Source organism: Struthio camelus, chromosome 1 (assembly GCF_040807025.1).
Source record: "Struthio camelus isolate bStrCam1 chromosome 1, bStrCam1.hap1, whole genome shotgun sequence".
Classification (NCBI taxonomy): domain Eukaryota; kingdom Metazoa; phylum Chordata; class Aves; order Struthioniformes; family Struthionidae; genus Struthio; species Struthio camelus.
Window position 1 is genome coordinate 151,083,572 of NC_090942.1, and position 18,813 is coordinate 151,102,384.

Here is an 18,813-nt window from a genome sequence, read left to right on the forward strand (position 1 = left end):
ATCACTAGCACATCTCTCATTCACTAGGTAGAAGCATCAGAAGATCTGCAAAATAACCAGTCCACTGAACATGTGCTCACTACTCCCCTGATAAATGAAAGGGCTGGGCTCTTCAGGACTATTTATCTGAAGAACACAGGACTAGGACACTGCCTCCTCTCCACGGAGTCATTTTTCTGTATGTTGAAGAGGATCCAATCAGTTCCCAAAAGGGGTGGTACTTCTGATTAAAGACAGGTAAGAGACAGAATAAAAACATTAAAGTGATTACCTCTCCTATAAAGACAACCATAACACAATCCAGTTTTTCTTCGGGGGACAACTTATCAATAAGTGAGTGGAGAGTTTCTGTAAGGTAAGACTTGACTTTTCTCTTCACTGTAGGAATTCCCATTACAATGGAAACTGAAATCAAACAAAACCGGAAACGTACTTTCAGTAATGTAATACACAAGATATAAAAAAAAATCGTGTCTCATAATGTAGCATTGCTTAAGAAACACAAAGAGTTAAAAGACTGAGATAACATAGTAATTAAAATTAGTTTAAAATATACTAGCATCATCAGGAACATGATTAACAATCATCAGCAATCCTCAGAGCAAACACAGCAAACAACAACAACAAAAAAACAATTCCCCCCCTCCCCCAAAAGGCAATCCTAGACATGCCAGACTATTGCATAGGTAATAATTAACAACCATGATATTAATCAGGTAAGGTTGCGCCAAGACTTATAGACTGATTAGCCTCCCTTACTTACTTTCATTTTCAGGTAGCCACAACCATTCTTCATAACTCAGTTTTCCATGCAAGTGTTTATTTCTAACTTCTCAGAAGAAGCATCTGAAAGTGACATGGCTGAAAAACTCCTTTACTTCCCTTGTATGTCATTTGAGGTCTTCCGGATAAACAAAAGTCCAGGTCACCAGGACAGCCCTAAAACTCCTCACTGAAAGCTCTTACCCTCAGTAAAAATATCTCCAGCGCAAAGCACTCTGGCCCTAACTACAAAACTACTAACCCTATCTTTCGCACAACCATTCAACTCATGTTCCTTAGCTTTCTCTAAGTTTTCTCTCCCTTGCACCCCACCCTGTACCCAGGGCTGGCTACTTAAGAGGAACGTGGCAGATGGGCAATAAAAGGATAAACCAGACTGCACAAAGCAGTAAGGGAGGTTTACAAGACATACAAGCTAGGAATAACTAACGCTTCTTTCAAAAGCAAAGACGGGAGAAAAGAAAAAAGAAAGGTCTAGATGACAAGAATACGAGCAGTTCAAATCAGATGGCACATAGAGAAACAAAAATTCATAGGTGGAGCCTTCATGCCTAGAGATACACACATACACATGCTTTGAGGTACATGAGCTTGGTTGGGCTTTACCCTATCTTTTTGCCACAGCTCCAAGAGTGGGATCAGTGGAGCTATCCTAATGACAAAAATTCAGAATTTGTGAGGATTAAAAAGAAAAGGGATCAACTGTACTGCAGCACAATACTGAATTTTTGATTTTTTTCTCCAATATCCACACTTTGTTGATGCAATTACGTCTGATTATCCTTGCGCTCCCCACTCTAAGTTATACACTGAAATATATTGTTCAAAACACCACAAACACCCACTCTAAGATAATTATATCCATGCTTGGTTGTCCCACACATCTGAAAAGCCAAAGGGATATGTCCAATAGGCAGTTCAGAACCTGTAATATTTCTGTGCTTTGTTCCCGTTTGCTTAATTACAAAAATTCATCCAAACTAAATGCTTCTTAATCTGTACCTTAACACAAGGTGGGGTGTGACCAAGATTACGCAGAAAAGAGCAAAACTGAAGCCAAATTCCTTTCATCTTGGATTCAGTAAGAATTCTAAGAGACATCAATATCACACAAATAAAATGAGAAGTCCTTGATCTAACAAGTAATGCAGTAAACTACATAACAAAAACTACAAAGTCCTCCAGATATAAAACATAAAATAAACATCATATCAGCATACCTCCTGTCCTTCCAAGGCCAACCTGCACAGAAGGTTGAAGGCTTCCTTCATTTTTCAACAAATGAGGCAAATGGTAATAGATATTTGGCACTTGAAGAGATTTTCTGCTTGTTAACTCTTTCAACAATTTCAGTGTCTCATCTGCAAACATACATGAAATCAGTAATGTAGAAAATGCAAAGAATAAGTTTTATGGAGCGGTAACTCAGGCACCAATCCAAGCTTGATCCTAACTGAAAAACAGAACAAATGATGCATTTTAATGACACAGGGAGTTTTGTGTACAATGGATGTCTCTTCTGGTTTTAATTTTAAAAATAAGTTATGGCTGAGATTGCTTTCTGCCCAGTAACTTTGCCATGGATACACTTAATATTTACCTGATCACATAAAACTTACATTGTGTAATTGCAGAAGTACGGAATGCTCCATTTATTTATTTTTTTCCAATGGATACAAATGGGAAGCTTATTTATCCAGATTATTTTGTACTTATACTTAACAGAGTTCATCATCATGTAGCGATTCAAATGGCAAATAAATAACGACATAAGAGAATATATTTAACATCAGATACAATACAAAAATAGCATTAAGTATACAATATACTAAGGTTTTGAGTACTTTTCCAATAAAACAGACACTAGCATAAATTTAATTTAGTCCATTTAGAATATTTAAAACAGAGTATACTGTCTCTGAGGATGTCCAGGGGCCTCTCAAAGTTGCAAATAATAGTTTTGAAATTCCCCTGCCACAGATGTCAATTTTCTTACACCAAGTGCCAAACAATTCTTTTTTCAGACATGAAAAATACTATAGCACATGGATCTTTGAGAACTTATGAGCCTACTAGCATCAAGTTTAGGTCAGAAAGTAGACTCCAGGCTCCCAAGAAAAATCTGAGTTCTGCAGAAGTGAGGAAAGTAATTCCTTAGCATCTATTGCAACTGCAATAGATGTCTCTCATTGAAGAAGTTATCTTCAGAATCTGCCAAGATACATGCTTTTTTTCTCCCCTATTTGCAGATGAAACAAAGTTTCCAACCACTTATGAACTTGAAAAACACTTTGTAAATACATTCCATAAGCACAGATGCCAATTTTGATAGATTCCATCATGGACAGTTTTGCTTTTTCTGCTAACATGTCCTTCAGATTTATATGCAAAAGTTGGACTAAAATCCTGTCAAAATGTGACAGCTTTTTGTATGAATGAATAATGACTTACGTAAAACAATCTAGGTTTCTTCTAGATTTAAAGATCGCAAATACTACATAGTATTATATATATTTAAAAACATTGAACACAGTAAAAATAACCTAATAATAAATTCCAAGCACGAAAGCAATTCAGTTAAATTAATTCAAGATTACTGAAACAGCACTGATAAAATTAGGAGGATCTGATCCCAAAACCATCGAGTTAAAAATATGCTGCATCAGACATCCTTGAGGCTCAAAAGGTACACCTGTACAAATTTGAATTCCATGAGGTTAAAACGCTAAGAAAATGACAGAATTGCTGCCATTTATTCCCATGAAGAGATATCCATGACCTGACTTCAGATGACTTCCCATCATGACTCAAAATGAAAAAAAGAGAATGTCCCATAGGCAGATGGAATCCAGACTTGGTAGAATGTTAAAAATGTGAATCAGAAACTTCAATTGCATTAGAAGAGAATAATTCCCTATGACTATATATTGTGCATAAACAAGCCAACGTATATTTAGAAATAAGTGTGGTAATAGCTTAATCATCAGTCTAGTATCAAATTTCCATGGCTTGGAATACTACTGTTTGCTTTAACAGCTGAAAGATACACACCGAAGAGAAAGAGGAGAGTCACAGATTATCTTAAATGCGACTTTTATCCACACCATTCCTGGAAATCCAGAGGACTAGCAGAGATCAAGATGGATAGACCATTACTGTCAGATAGAGCAATTTATAATTAATATCAGCATGGAGGGACTATAATTATAATCCTCAGAAAAGGTTTTTTCTACAGAAGATCCAAAATATACAAACACTCATAGATGAACGCAAGCAGACAATTGATTTTAAAAATCTGATCTGATCTTATTTTTCTCATTAGGCCAATACACCGATGTTTCTGCAAACTACCGAATCAGACCTCTGGCCAGAAAGCTTATATATATTGTTGTTGATTTTCCACTTAGAAAAAGATAAATCAAAGTGACTAAAGCAGTGGGTCTGAATTAAAATGGTAATTGCAACAATCTGATGATCAGTGCTAAAGCATTCTCTAATATTGCCAAATACAGCTTCTACTAAACTTGAGTTTCAACCTCAAAAATGAGTTAAAAAAATCAGTTTAATATTTAACCACTAGTCATTAAAAAGAGCATTTTACAAATCATAACCAATGCTTTAGATAGCCTATATGTTTTTGCATCTTCCAGCTGACTTTTGAACATATTTTAATTGCTTCAAGTTCATCACTTTTAAACACTACTTGTTCATTTTCCTCCTCAAAGTCGATTCAAAAAGTGCTGTAAATTACTGTCAAAATATCTGCAATATGTTAGATCCAAACTTTTGCTGCTAGGCACAGAATAAGTATTCAATCCCTAAAGAGGTAAGAATGAAGAGTGGGTGGATCATTAGGAAGACAAAATGAAAAAAAAAAAAAAGGAAAAAAGAGTAAGAGGTATAAGTATTACATAGCTGAGCTATTTGCACCACTAAACAGTTTCATTCAGCTTTCTTGATACCAATATCTTTTTTTATACTAATAAAAAGAGATATTGGTAGTCCAGAGTTTAAAAAAAAAAAAAAGAAATGAAAAGCAAAAAAAAAAAAAAACTCTCAATCACAGTTTGTACCTGAAAAATTATTCAGTGCATTCTTACTCCCATTTGTTTCTGCTACTGCACGCCTGAACTGCTCCAAGATAGCATTCAGCTCAGAAGAGCGTTGCAGAGTTCGATGCTCAGCTATACGAAGACGTTCCTTCAAAGCGTGAAATTCCCGTTGATATGCAATCAACTTTTCTGGAGAGAAAAAAAGATGATCCGAGTTATTTTTGGAAGCAAACACCTATGGCCCTATCCAACAAGGGACAGGAACTGCTCAGCCATGCAGCACCTGAAACTCAGCCTATGAGGGCTTGGCCTAGCACACTGTCACCTGAGTAGGCACCTCAGGATCTACACAGGGCACAGGCAGAAAAGTGAGCGGCACCAGAGAGAAATGCAAGACAGGCACTGAGTGGGTATGCAGCTTGCTGCAGCAATGGGCAGGAGCAACCTTTGAACGCCCATTGCTCAGCACAAGTCATTCTGAATCGTTTCTTGAAACAGATGCCCACACAACCTTTTCTTCTAGAAACCAGGAAAGGAGTGGGAATTTGCAAAAGGGCAGGTATGTCTTTTTAAAGCCCTCTCTGAATACTTTGTAAGAAAAAATTTGACAATATATCAAATACATCAATTTCAAACCTAAGTTTCAATTTTACGATATTATCAATGCCTGCCAGACCACAATTTTGATCAAAATCTTGTTCGTGCATGCATGCACATTCTTCGAAGGGAGGCCAAAGCGCAGAATAAAACACTGAAACCCATTTGCTGATTTCTGGCCTCCTATATACCCTTACTATCCAACAAACTAAGCATCTGTAATTTGTGCATCTGTCCTTCTTTCAATTGATCATTCCCCCAGATCTCCTGCTCATCATCACTGCTCTCTTTTAGTCAATCTACAGATATTGCCTAGAGTATCTTGAGTGATTTAATATTTTGTCATCAATATTCCAACCTCACAGTCACATCCATAGACGTATCTTTTTTGTAACCTATCTCTCCAATCCTAGCTCTTAGCACCACAATGTTACATCAGTAGACTTCCTACAAGCAATTTGTATCTCTTCCTGTTGTTACGAATACAATACAGTAACACATGAAGGAAAGAAGGAATTACAGTCAGCTTTCCCATGTTGATTATGCTGCATTTCCTCCACCTTCTTTCATTTTACTGTTTTTTTTTTTTTTTTTTTTCCCTTTTTGGTAGCGAGGATGTACTGTTCTGATTATGTTTTGAAAACATAATTAGTTAAAATGCCCTATGTTTAGAAGACAGAAAAATAAAAACATAGTTCACTGCCTCTTGAAAACATTTCCCTTGCCAATCTTCTTTTCCTTTTTTCACTAAAACCAAATGGTTATTGCTTTTGTGCCAACAAACCAAGAACACAGAAGCTGGTCCACAACAAAATGCTAGGCATAACACACACTAACAACTGAATTCAGAGAGCTATTTGAAACAAGGCTTGTTGCTTTAGTCAGCAGTATTGAGATGGCCAGGAAAGATTTCTGGAGTTTCTGGCATGAAGGACATTCTTACTTGGCAATGACAACCCAAAGAAATCAAATCAGTTACACTAATACAATTTCATGTTCGTTTAGCTGTTAAAATGTTTTGTAACCTTAGCGTAGATGCCACACTCTCAAGTACGCAAACGGTATTCCCAAAGGCACAATCCCTCACCGAATGAATGAGTGATGGCAGGTTATACAGACCTCTGTTAATTTCAGTCTAAACAGGAAAGAACAGAAGAGCCACAGAAACATATGTAAGGTTTTACTGAGACCTTCTATAGCACTGGATAGCCTCAGAGCCAGGCTGTAGCATTACCTGTCTGCATTTGTGCTGCAAGACAGGGAGAAGAAACTTTAGCACTTCTCTTCGTCTTTCCTACTTGTTACAAAGGCTAAACATCTCTGTGGCAGAGCCTGTATTTCTCTCCAGGAAATACAGAGAGAACCCATGGCACCTACAGCTTGGACTCAAGCCACTCATGTAGGATGAGCTCAGGTCTTCCTCTCCCTACTTAAAAAACTCTGGTTCTTGGCAGAGATTGTGTCTCTTCCTATATTTACTACAAAATAGCGTTCTCGTGATTTTGGTGCTGTAATGAACAGCATAGTCCTGCAAGGAACAATTGACTTAAGAATAAGTCAAATAGGAGAACCATAACACTGCTGTGCCATCTCCGCCCAGCAAGGTTTATAATGCAAAAAAATCACAAATATCATTTTACTAAACCCAGCTTATATGCAGAGATTAGAATTTTTCTGTCTACCTAATCAAGGTAGGTAGTGAGAAAATAGAAATTTACAGGACTCTTGTAATTCCACATCAAATTAAAACTCTCAGTCATAAAACCACAAGAAATTTAGAGCCCAACTGAAATGGCAGTTTTATAATATGAGGGAATTAAAACTATAATTTTGTGTTAAGAATTACTAAAAAAAATCCCTTACTGAGGAGATGATACTTTCTGAGGAGAAAGCTGTTGCAACACTTTTAATTTGTGATTAACACCTCAAAAATAGAAAAGGTAATTCACTAATATATTTTTTAAGAAACTTAAAATGATGTGTATGGAAATAAACTTTTATTTTCATAACTTATCACAGCAGCTCTTGAACAAAGAACATTCAGAATATAGGATCCCACCTGTGGATCTGTGAAATTATTTCCTGATATAAGTATTAAAAAGCAGTTCAGTTCTCCAGCTCCCAGAGAATGGTTCCTGATATTAAATTTATATTATCTGAAACCTCAAACGCATGAATTCCTTCAAGAAATACTAGTTGGTTGATCCAAAGTAGTCTGCTTCTCACAATTACTTCAACCCCACATACCTGGGTTAAGGAGACTGTTGTAAGATATCCGAATTCCTGAAACCCGCCCTTTAAAAACATACTACTGACTTTTTGTTAGGTCAAAATATTATTCAGACAAGTAAAAATATATTCATATTTTTAAATCCACTGCCCTAATAGATTTTTTCTAGTTACTTAAGTAAAATGAAGTAAAAAAAAATATTATTTGCGAGAACTGAAGTCTTCTAAAACATTTACATCTCTAATACTACAAGAAATAGCACTTTTCCTGTATTTGGAGATTAATTGTAATTTGGTCTTTTAGGACCAGTTTTATAACTGCCTGTAGTTTAAAATAAATTAAACATTCCTAACATTATTTAACAGCTTCTTTTAAAAGGGGTTATGTCTTCGACATAGGCAGTATTTCAAAGCACTGATCAATTGCTCAGATACTTATTGCTTAAAACCAAAAAAAAGCAGCAGCAAAATTCATCTCATACTGAAATGCACTTCTGAAGAAGAAAATACTTCTTAGGTTCTTATGGTACCACCAGTGGTGGTCACCCACATCCCCCAACTTTAGAAGAGCACATGTCCCTGAAGGCATCAGGAGTTTATAAACATTCAAGAACTCTGAAAAAATAAAATTACATTATTAAGTACTTAGGCATGAGCCTCCTAGACTTACTTTAAGGAGCTATTTTTATTTAAGTTTTATTTTTATTTAAGTTTTGACTTAGCTCCAGTTGGATATTTGCCTTCTCTCCCCCTCCCTCCCAAACTCTGACGCTATTTGAAGGCTTTTTCCCTCAGTTCTGTTTACACAAATATTAGCAAAATCTTTTCATCAAAAAATAGGATTTTGCAAGGAGAAGGAACCTATATTATATAAAAGTCCCATTCACATTTTAAAATACATTTCTTTCCTAACAAGGAGGAGAGAATCAAAAATTGCAAATGACTATAGAAGCATTTTCCAGAAATTCAGGGCAATTTTTGTAATGTTTATGTATGAGAAATTGACTAATATACCTCATTTTTATATATATGGTATAGCCAATATTTTTAAATATATTTAACCAGCTAATGTTTTATTGCTCAGAAGTCTCTAGAACCTAAAATAAATTGAATTGATTCTTGTGAAAAAGCATCAACCACTTTCTCCATCGTTACGATAAAAACACTGAACCTAACAATACGAAGGAAACAGTCACAGAGATCAGCGATTTCTGTCATGAAAAAAATATTTGTTTCTAATATAAGTAAAAATACTCTAAGTATTATGAGTGTCTCTTTCCTTTTCCTCATGTTGAAACCTAGTGTAATTGAACAAAACAGAGGAAGGAATTCAGACTGCATGTTATTGGCCTAATAAAGCTGATGGAAGAACCCCAGAATCTGTCCACTGACAAATAAAACATCCCCCTTTAACAGCAGTGGTAGCAAATGTCAAACATATTTGGTCTCTGATAGTTTCAGCACATAACCATGTTTTTATTTAAGAATGATACACCATTTTATATTAAAATGAGGTGATGCATTTCCATACTTTGCTCTGGAAGCAAAGAAGATCACATAAAAATTAGCCCTCACACTTCACATAAAAATATTCTTGTTAAGAAACTATTTGAGAACTGAAAGCATTAATTCTTTGCCATTTTCATTTAAACTCTAGTAGATTAAACAAAATCCCAGAAGCTAAAACCTAAATATTTTAGCTGGCTTGATGCCCTGCACTTCTTGGAAAATTAACACTATGTCAACTCATTCAGTAGTTTGTTTTCTCAACTTTTTTTCTCTTGTTGCAAGCTGTTCTCCTAAATACGCAAAGCCTAGAATTTAGACGAGCTCAGTTGAGAGTTGACACTGTATTTTGAAAATTAAAAATTCAAATCAAACTGTGAAGTTTTGCAAGTTTTTGACCAGAGACGGAATTTCATTTTTGCAGCCTACTCTTCTTCCTCTGGAAGACTTATGGTTCTCCTATTAAACTACCGTAAAAAAAAAAGCCATCGCAAAAAAACATTGGCCTACTCTCAGTCTACTCTCCTCTTAGCCACAGACATTCTTGATTACATCATGTGAATTTTGCTCTGAATTTAGACAGTTCATAAGCCAAGTTCTAAATCAGATCCCAGTTTTCTATACTCAGCAAGGAGTTTCTGAACATCTTAGTAAGTATACATCTGGTTTCTAAGGTTTGCGCTTCGTACGTCTGGTCTAATCTGTTAATGTACTTCAACTCATGATTTTAACAGCAAAGAGAGCTTTCCCTTTGGATAAAAAATGGGACATCAAAGTAAAGGAACAAGAAAACATGCCATAGTTTCCATTATGAAAGTATTTTGCAGATTATCTCAGCTTGACTGACTTAGCAAAATAAGTCTGAATTGCAGGTTAATTGCCTGTACTGGCAGAAATCTCAGTGTATTATAATTCCAAATGAAAAATATTCTGAACAACAAAATTACTAAAATATTCTGAAAACACAACTTATGTCATTCTATGGATATTCAGCTTCAGCGTTCTTAAAGCCACCAACAGCTCTTAGGTTTTTTGTTCACGTTAGTTTTCTTATTTAAAAAAAAAAAACTCTTTTGCCAAAAAGGTAGATGAGGCAGAGCAGAAAAGCAGACTTCTATAGAATCAGCAATGTTCTGCCATCTTTGACCAGCATAATCTTCACCATAAACCATTCAGAAAGAAAACAGATGGATCAATATCAAAACAAGTACCTCAGCCAACTAACCTTTAATCAGAATGTACATTTGCAACCCATATACACGCGTGTATGTGTGTGTGTGGGCGCACGCATGTACATTTTAAAACAAAGAGTACAGTTGAGTTGGATTCCTGGGTCAAGATAATGGTATCATCATAGCAACAAATTACTGAAAATATCCAATTCATGGTTTAGAAGTTTGAATAACTATTTAAGCTTTTCCAATCAGGCTGCAGGTGCAATTGAATATTGTTGAGAGCATCCAAATACAATACAGTCTTGACCAAAACTGTACATACACTGATATGGGAATTCAAAACATTTTATTTGCATATGTTTGGGCAGCAGCAGAAGATGAACACAGAGTACTTATTTAGATGATATGCATGCACATCCACCTTAATTAATGCTGTACTGGGGAAAGGGGGTACAGGCACTGTAATATCAAAGATGACATTTTGAGCCCCCCGGAGGTGTCTCTGCTGAAATGGACTGAATAGCTGTTAAAGGAAAAGAACCAGAATCTACCTAAAGAAGTACGTTTGCATCTCTGATCTCTGCAGCTTCTGACTCTACGCAACCTGCCGCTATATGCCATCAAGCATGTTATGATAATGTGTGACTCTAGTAAAAAAATTGCCACTCTCTAGAAGAAAAAACTAACAAACAACAAATTTTTTAAAAAAACAATTATGACTGTTGTGTAATAAGCCTCTCTCTTTTTTTTTTTTGGGGGGGGGGGGGGGAAACAGAAATTTCATGAAGACCCTCACATACTGAATAGCTGCCCAAAAATGCTTCAGCATACAGAAAGACAAAGGAATTCCCAGTTAACATTGCTGTTCTCCCTCAAGAAGAGCCCTATATTGACAGCTAGAAGAAGCTCTACTTTTAAACAAAAAGCAGCATGAAAGCTTGGCAAGACATTATTTGTCTTATCAATCAAGCAGGTTGACACATGTATTAAATCACAAGCCATTTCCACAACTGGAAATAGGACATATTGAACTAAGGTGACCGTATTTAAAAAAGCAAGCCGTAATTTACTCAAGAGCTCTATGGCAATACGGCTGGTTGTCTCCAAAGGCAGATGCATCAGACAACAAAATCAGGAAAAAGCTTTATGACCTTTCCATATCAACAGCAGACAGTTGAGTCTTCCTTCAAACTGCAAATCAGCTAAACACTCACAGTAATGGATCTGCCCCACAGAGAAAGAAAAGATAACCAGCCACAGACTTGGCACCCATGAAAGACAGCAAAGCAAGTAGAGAAGGCATACTGTTTTGCCACGTTATAGCCCTGATTTATACTTCCTGCCCTTACCAAAGTGCATTTTTGAAATCTCTCACCCTCTTTGTTCATCAGACGAGAACAGGAAGAATGACTGCCTTCTGACATATAAGGTTTTGGTTGGCACCAATGCCTTGCACACAAATATTCAATTAGGACAACGGTAAGAGCCGGAACAGATGCCTGATGCAGCAGGACCTGCCCTCTATCCAAGAGGAGGATATTCAAATCCTTATTCAAATGAGGAATGTCTCACTGGCAACAGTACTAAATTCATTACTGTGTTTGTAACAGGTAAGTTTATGGTCCGTACCGGTGATAACCATTTCAATGTTGTTATTCCATCCCTAGGGGTCTTCCTCCTTAATCCTCACCAAAAACCTACACAGCATGCACCTTCTAACAAAAAAAAGTTTCAGTTGAAGCATCTGTGCTACAGAGTAAAGGCTCCACAGCAAATGGCTCATTTTTTTGTCTGTACCTTGTTGAAGAGTTATTAAAATGCAATTAAATAAATGTTCAAACTTGTGAGAATACACTATAGTAAGTACTAATTCAGTCACTTATGTGATCAGTTACTCCAAAACTTTTACTCCCATTATAAAAAAAAAACTATAGTTATTGCCATCATATTGTGTGTCAGAGATAGTAACAAGCTTCATGTGCTAATTCCAGTTACACTTGCATCAAGAATGTTAACCAATTTACCAGTTGATACGAAATGGAGTGCTTAATGGACAGAGAGCTTCCACATCGAGATTTACAGAGTCGTAGGTGTAGGAAGAGCATGTTACTTCCCAGTGAGTTAGGAAGTTGTCAGCATGCCAGCCAATTCAATCTGGCACTTCTATTACAAGAAAGTTTCTTTATTTTTCTTACATAATATGTAAAAATAAGTTCTGCATTGCCCCTACGATCAGTTTAGATGCTTTAGGTGATGCATCAAATCATGTTATGAAGTCAAGCAGTATCCAAGTAAGTCAAGACAATGCCTGCGCTGATCTGCACTTCATTCCCTCAGGGATGTACAAAACACATATTTGTTCATACAGTGCTTGATCTATAATATCCAGGCACCTTCCAAGCTATGACATGTCTAGCACCACCTGACCTAGTAGTCTTCCTTTTGCCTTACATCCAGATATTCTTTTTAATTGAAATCTTCCTGTGATAGTACCTAGCAGACTAAATTATTTTCAGTGTCAATCAAGGGGAAAAGAGATTGAATCCCTCTATTAAATCGAAGAAAACTTTTCTTACTGTACTAGCATTTAAAACATTTTCAAAATCATCTTAAAATTGAAACTTTTTTTGATAAACTTTTTTTTAGACTTCCAATTTTGGCAGGTTTCTACAAGATGTAACTGTAAATACAATCACCTAATACTATGATACAAACTCTTGCTTTCATTGATACAATACAGCCATCGAACATTCAAGTATGGATGCACAGGTACGAGACATATAGCAGCATTTACTAAGGAAATGTCAACTTTGCTTTCATTGCACTGTAGAAGTGACTCCACGGCTCACACTGAAGACATTCAAGAGGCACAGTGAAGCAATGCGCTCTGCAATGCCTGACTGCAAGAAGACAAGGGAGAAGAATCGTCAAACCAATTACACAGAGGTGGCCAGAAAGTTCTGTCTGTACAAGGGAGAGATTACAGAGGTTCCAGAATCCAGCTGTGTCGTACAGACTTACACGAATGGCATAACATTGCTCACTGAGGTACTTCTCAGACATCAAACCTGTTGTGTACAGGCACAAGTCATGCTTACATCCAACAATGTCAAACTAAGTGAAGTGTAAAGAGGTTCTTCAGTTTGGCCAAAAAAGTTTAAATTTCAATGGTGTTTACAAATTAGACTCCAATTTTATGTCTTGAAACTGCCTAAAAGTAGATATATAGTGTCCTTGAAGTGTTAAAATACATTAACATGGATGACTACTAATTAGCTTCCTTGCTCCTTAGTGAAATGAAAACCTTTTATAAGCAAGTTATGATGAGTTATAAAATCTGAAGCAGAAAAGTAATCAACCATGCAAATATAGAATAAAGCAATATACTGTAAATGCTAACAACAGACACGCTATAAATAAAAGCTAAAAGCTGTTGAAACTGCTGAAGGTCAAATTTTGTCAGTCCTACCTGAACACTTTATTCTGTGGGCTTTTTTAGTTGCTGTAGCTGCACGCTTTGTTATTCATAAAGTTATTTTATTATTTTGAAAGAATCAGACAATACGCAGTTGTTTTGCAAATTTATTATTATATGGAATTAAAGGCAGGAAAGTAAAGTAAATAATTTACATACCAAAAATAATACATCCTACTAATCACAAAAAAGTTTTCTTGCTTCACAAAACAGTAAAAACATATATATATATATATATATATATATATATATATATATATATATATATATATATATATATTTAGGAAAACAAGAGGACAAATCATTCTTTTATCCTAATCTTGTTATTCAAATTGTCAGAAATTTTCAGCAATCTGGTATTTCAATCTACCAAAACAATCTGGTAGAATTATTCTTTATTGCCCTTGTCTTCCATATAGAAATTTATTTATTAGGATTAGAAGCATTATAAAAAAAATGCTTATTTCTAGTAGCATTCACTGTGAAAGACAGCTATTCTTTTTGAGTGAAGTTTCCACTTTTGAGTGAAAGTGAGTGAAATTTAAAAAATAACCAAAGAATTTTAATTATTTTTCATTTCAACTTGTTCACATTTTGCACTACAAAATCAGTACAAACAAAAAATCTTTTTTGTTCTCTCACTGATTCTAACACACTAGCACAAGTCTGAAGCATTTGCTTTGAAAATTTCAGGGCCTGATCCAATCAAGGTCCAGATATTTTTTGTTTAAACATTCCTTTGCAGCAGGAGCTGAAGTTGTTTTCACTAAAACTTTCAAAGTAATCTGAATGTGATCTTTTATAATATCTACTGGTAAAACCTTTCTATTTTGAAATGTAAATTTCAGAATCAAGGTATTTATGCACATGATTTTAGAAAAGTAGAAAACCCTGCTTTAACACAGATTCCACTATACAAAAGCAGAAAAACAGAAGCAGTACAAAACAGATGAGATTCCTACAACCTGCTTTCCTTCATTTTTCATAGCATCTTTAATAAAAATATACTAAAAGTAACCTATCAATCATAACAGTTACAGAATAAAACATCTTCCTAGAGGACAAAGTAAATTTAAAGGTACAAGCTTTGTTTAAGCAGTGAACGATGTCTCACTGAAAGTTACTGCACGCCAGGGTAACAAGGAACCTCATTTCCTGATTAGTCTTTCAACAGTACAAAGTTTTAAGAGGCTCATACTTTGCAAAATTCTTTTTCAAGAAATGAAATCATTAATTCAAAATGTAATAGCTGCAAAAAGAGTCATCACCATATAAAATGTATAAATTTAAAACAGGACTCATACAAGTTTGAAAAAATGTAAGCTTTCCTTATTCTTTTGCAGCTACCTCTAGATTACATTTTCAAAGATTTTCCTGATATAAATCAGGGCCATTTTAAATTAAAAATAATAATAATAATAATAAGCAAATACACTCCCTTTATAAGAATAATATTAGATTGTCACATTAAACTTTCCTTCTATGAATCCCAAGTTATTCAAGTAAAACAGTGTGTTATCAGCTTCAATTTCCACCGGTAGAACACCTTACACCAAAGAGGCAGATTCACATCCCTTGCAAAAGAATAATATGACAGAGGAACTGCAGGACACAGAGTACTACAGGAGTTTGCATCACAACCAGTTAATTCCAGAAGCAGTTTGTCCTCTGTGACTTGCTCACAGCACTGGCAGAAAATTCAGAAGTCTACAGTGTTGCATATAGCCATTGAGGCTTTTCTCCACTTCTGTCCCAATTTCTAAGCAATTCCTTAATGCTCTACTAGAAAGGACACTCCAATCCTTCCTCTTTCCTCAATAAACGGTTTCACCTTTCTGGGTTAGGAGGCTACATATGCAGATTCACTTCCAATTCAAATGGAGACTAGCCCACAACAGATCTCAAAAAAGTTTTAAATCAAGAAGAGTTTGTAGCTTGAAGAGTTTGTATAGGCACAATAAACAGCTACGTAATATTTCTGCTATATTTTTTAAGCTAGACCATGGCTAATTTTATTATTCTCCTTAACTTGATGAGTTAAACTTAATGGACCTTCTCAAATCATAAATCCTGGCTGATGGGCCTGAATATACGTACAATAAAGCTTACATTCACTAGTTACCTGACTCATCACCAAGCAGCTGGTAGCAACAAATCTTCCTGAACCAAAAAGGAAAACATTTTTATTGGCTGTGCCCAGAAAGGTAGTCAAAACTCTAACAAGCACCAATGCAAATAAAGTTATGTCATCCTCACTTCCTTCTGTAAGGATAAAAGTTTTTTTGCCTAGTTTCTACTTCCTCAGTATACATGTCGGTCTTAGAAGGATCACTGAATTGAAATGTATGTAAAATACTTCCTTGAATTTTTTTTTTTTTTTAATTTACAGACTGGTGAATTCAAACCCTGGTAGTAAGCTATTCCTAAATAATTAGAAAGCCAGTGAAGCCAAAATAGAATTGTAACAACTAATGAATGATTTTCCTAAGGGGTATTTTGATAGTTGGATAGAACAGCCAAGAACAGTTTTAAACGTTTCCACCTGCAACTGATCACCTTTGTCTCTACACAAATGGCATAATACTGAAAGATAACAATTTAGACAATTTTCTATAATGCTATAAAAATGCCACTATGACACCTTTCTCAAATCTCAACTGATGAGAGCTGATAGAGGGTCTGAACATTATTTTGGACAAGAGGAATAGAAAGAATAATGTATCAGAAAATCCAGACAACCACCACTAAGGAGGTCAAGTCAACAGAAGCATATGGTGTTCTGTCTGTGCATTGGCTTCAGACAATAAGGATAATTAAACACATGATTTGTTTGGGAAGAGTTATTGGCAGCATTTGAGCTGATGATCTTCTTTTAAAACAAAACCCAAGAAGCTACAGTGGGGCAGGGGGGAATAAAGAAATCTCACATTTGCAATTTGTCTTGATCTGACTGTTAACCTAACTAGTATTTTTACTTCTTTGCCTAGTAAATAAAACTGCCCAGGACTCTACAGCCTAATATAATCCTCAGGGCTTTTTAGGTTCCAGCTATTTGGTTTTTATTTTATTCCTAGTGCTGAGAAGCACTGTCAACTGTTACGGCATTTCTTCCTTAAAGGAAAAGTGGTACAAAAAGGTCACTGAAATCATACGCTAAATCAGTCCCACAACAAGCAATCAGCATTTAACACATCTCTAGCCCTGAATAGAAACAATAAGGAATAAATACAAGCTTCATACATTTTATTCCCAGAAAGCCAAGTACTTCAAGAAAAGCGGTTGTAACTTCTGACACAGATTTCTCCTTCACAATGCATCTACTTAGAGTTTACAAAGATACTACAACAATTGCTATGCATAAGGGAAATCAGCTCTTGCAATACTATAAAAATCAGACGTTGTTCTAGATCTAAAATATCATGCACAATTTACTGTATCTTTGGGGCTTTTTTTAATATCTTAAAATAGGTTATATCCAGGTCATTGGAACAAATAAAGATTTCAGTTTTGAGGGGACACACTTCATTTTATTAAAACACAATCAAAAGATCAAAAAGACTAGCAATGCTTGTAAAATACACTTTGCTACAAACAGCAGTTCTAGTATAACACCAGTGAGGACCTTGTTTTGCTTTTCTCCAACTAAATTTCTGAACCAGGTAAGTTCAGTATGTTATATCATAGTTCAGTGACATGGTTCAAAACACTTAGAACTTTACACCCATCCTTCTCTTCATATTTGAGATTTTTTCAGCTACTTTAAATTTACAGCATCTTCCACAAAGAAGTAGTTCACCCCAAAGGAACAGATAGCACAAACAGTTCCGTCTAGGAAATAAAGGAAGAGCTTAGCAGAACATGCAATCCATTGAATTTGTATGATTTGGATATTAACTCTTTACACTGTCAGAAAATCATTACCTTCAAATAACTTTTGGAAAAAACCTTCACTTTAACATTTCTGTCTTGCACAAGACTCAGGTCAAGCGTACAAAAGCAGAGAAAAAATCAGGAATACAATTTCCAATGACAGGGTTTACAAAGATCATTAGGTCATGATTGTTTTTAAATAAACTACCAGTTAAGAAGTCATGCTACAACTCTGAATAAAAATCTTACGCGGAAGAACTACTGCTTCAGCAAGCATGAAGTTCCAGCTGGATAAATGGTAAAATCACAGCACTGGAATATGCTCAACTTTCAAGATACGGGATAGGTTGAAATCTAGACTGCATTTTTGGTAACACTGAAGAACTAAAGCACATAACTTAAGGAAAGCGTTTCCATTGTGTTTTTTATATATAAAAACCAAACAATCCATTCCACATTTCCACAGAAATATCTGTATTAAGCATATATGTTGCATCCATTTATTATGTTTGCTCCCATCTCTATACTTTTGTCTCATTTAGTTCATATAGATGTTATTGCTACCAGTAACCAAAAATATCTTCTTAAAACTATACATAATACTAATTATGCTCAGGCCCAGCAAGATCTATGACAGAAGCCATAATTACTTATGCAGATCCTAGCAGTGTGGCTTTATAGTGATGAATAGCTCATAATTTTAACATTAAATATAATAACAAAAACTAAACTTGTTCTTTTATACCTGCTATAAGAGAACAAGAGACAAAACCCTTTCACTTGAAATACCTACAGAAGATTTGCTGACAGTGTAAGCAAATGTAATTACCATTTAGTTAATTCAACCCTTACAGCCAGTCTGAGTAGAAGAAACCATCTGTGACATCTTGTGTTTCTCTTCAGACCTTGACCAGTCAATATTTTCAGCTACTTTCTACAAACAAGTATGCGTACTCCTCTTAAGGTACCAAATCGAAATATACATACTGTCCAGTCACCTCATATGCCTGTTATCTTTTTCTAAATGAAAAAATATTTCTCTGTATATCACCTCTTTTTAAGCTACTAAACTTCTAATTCAATTTACTGAAATCATGTTTTCTGCTATAACAAAACTCTTGGAAGT

The 18,813-nt window shown here is 35.3% G+C and overlaps 1 protein-coding gene across 1 annotated transcript in view; it reads right to left on the reverse strand.

Annotated features, from left to right (window-relative positions):
- Positions 1-18,813, reverse strand: part of MGAT4A (alpha-1,3-mannosyl-glycoprotein 4-beta-N-acetylglucosaminyltransferase A) — a 78,156-nt gene that overhangs the window by 42,259 nt on the left and 17,084 nt on the right. Inside the window, exons 3-5 of the mRNA XM_068923946.1 lie at positions 4,857-5,024; positions 2,004-2,144; positions 272-405 (exon numbers count right to left, since the gene is read on the reverse strand). Of these exons, the coding sequence (XP_068780047.1) occupies positions 272-405; positions 2,004-2,144; positions 4,857-5,024 (443 nt within the window). The remainder of the gene's footprint in view (positions 1-271; positions 406-2,003; positions 2,145-4,856; positions 5,025-18,813) is intronic.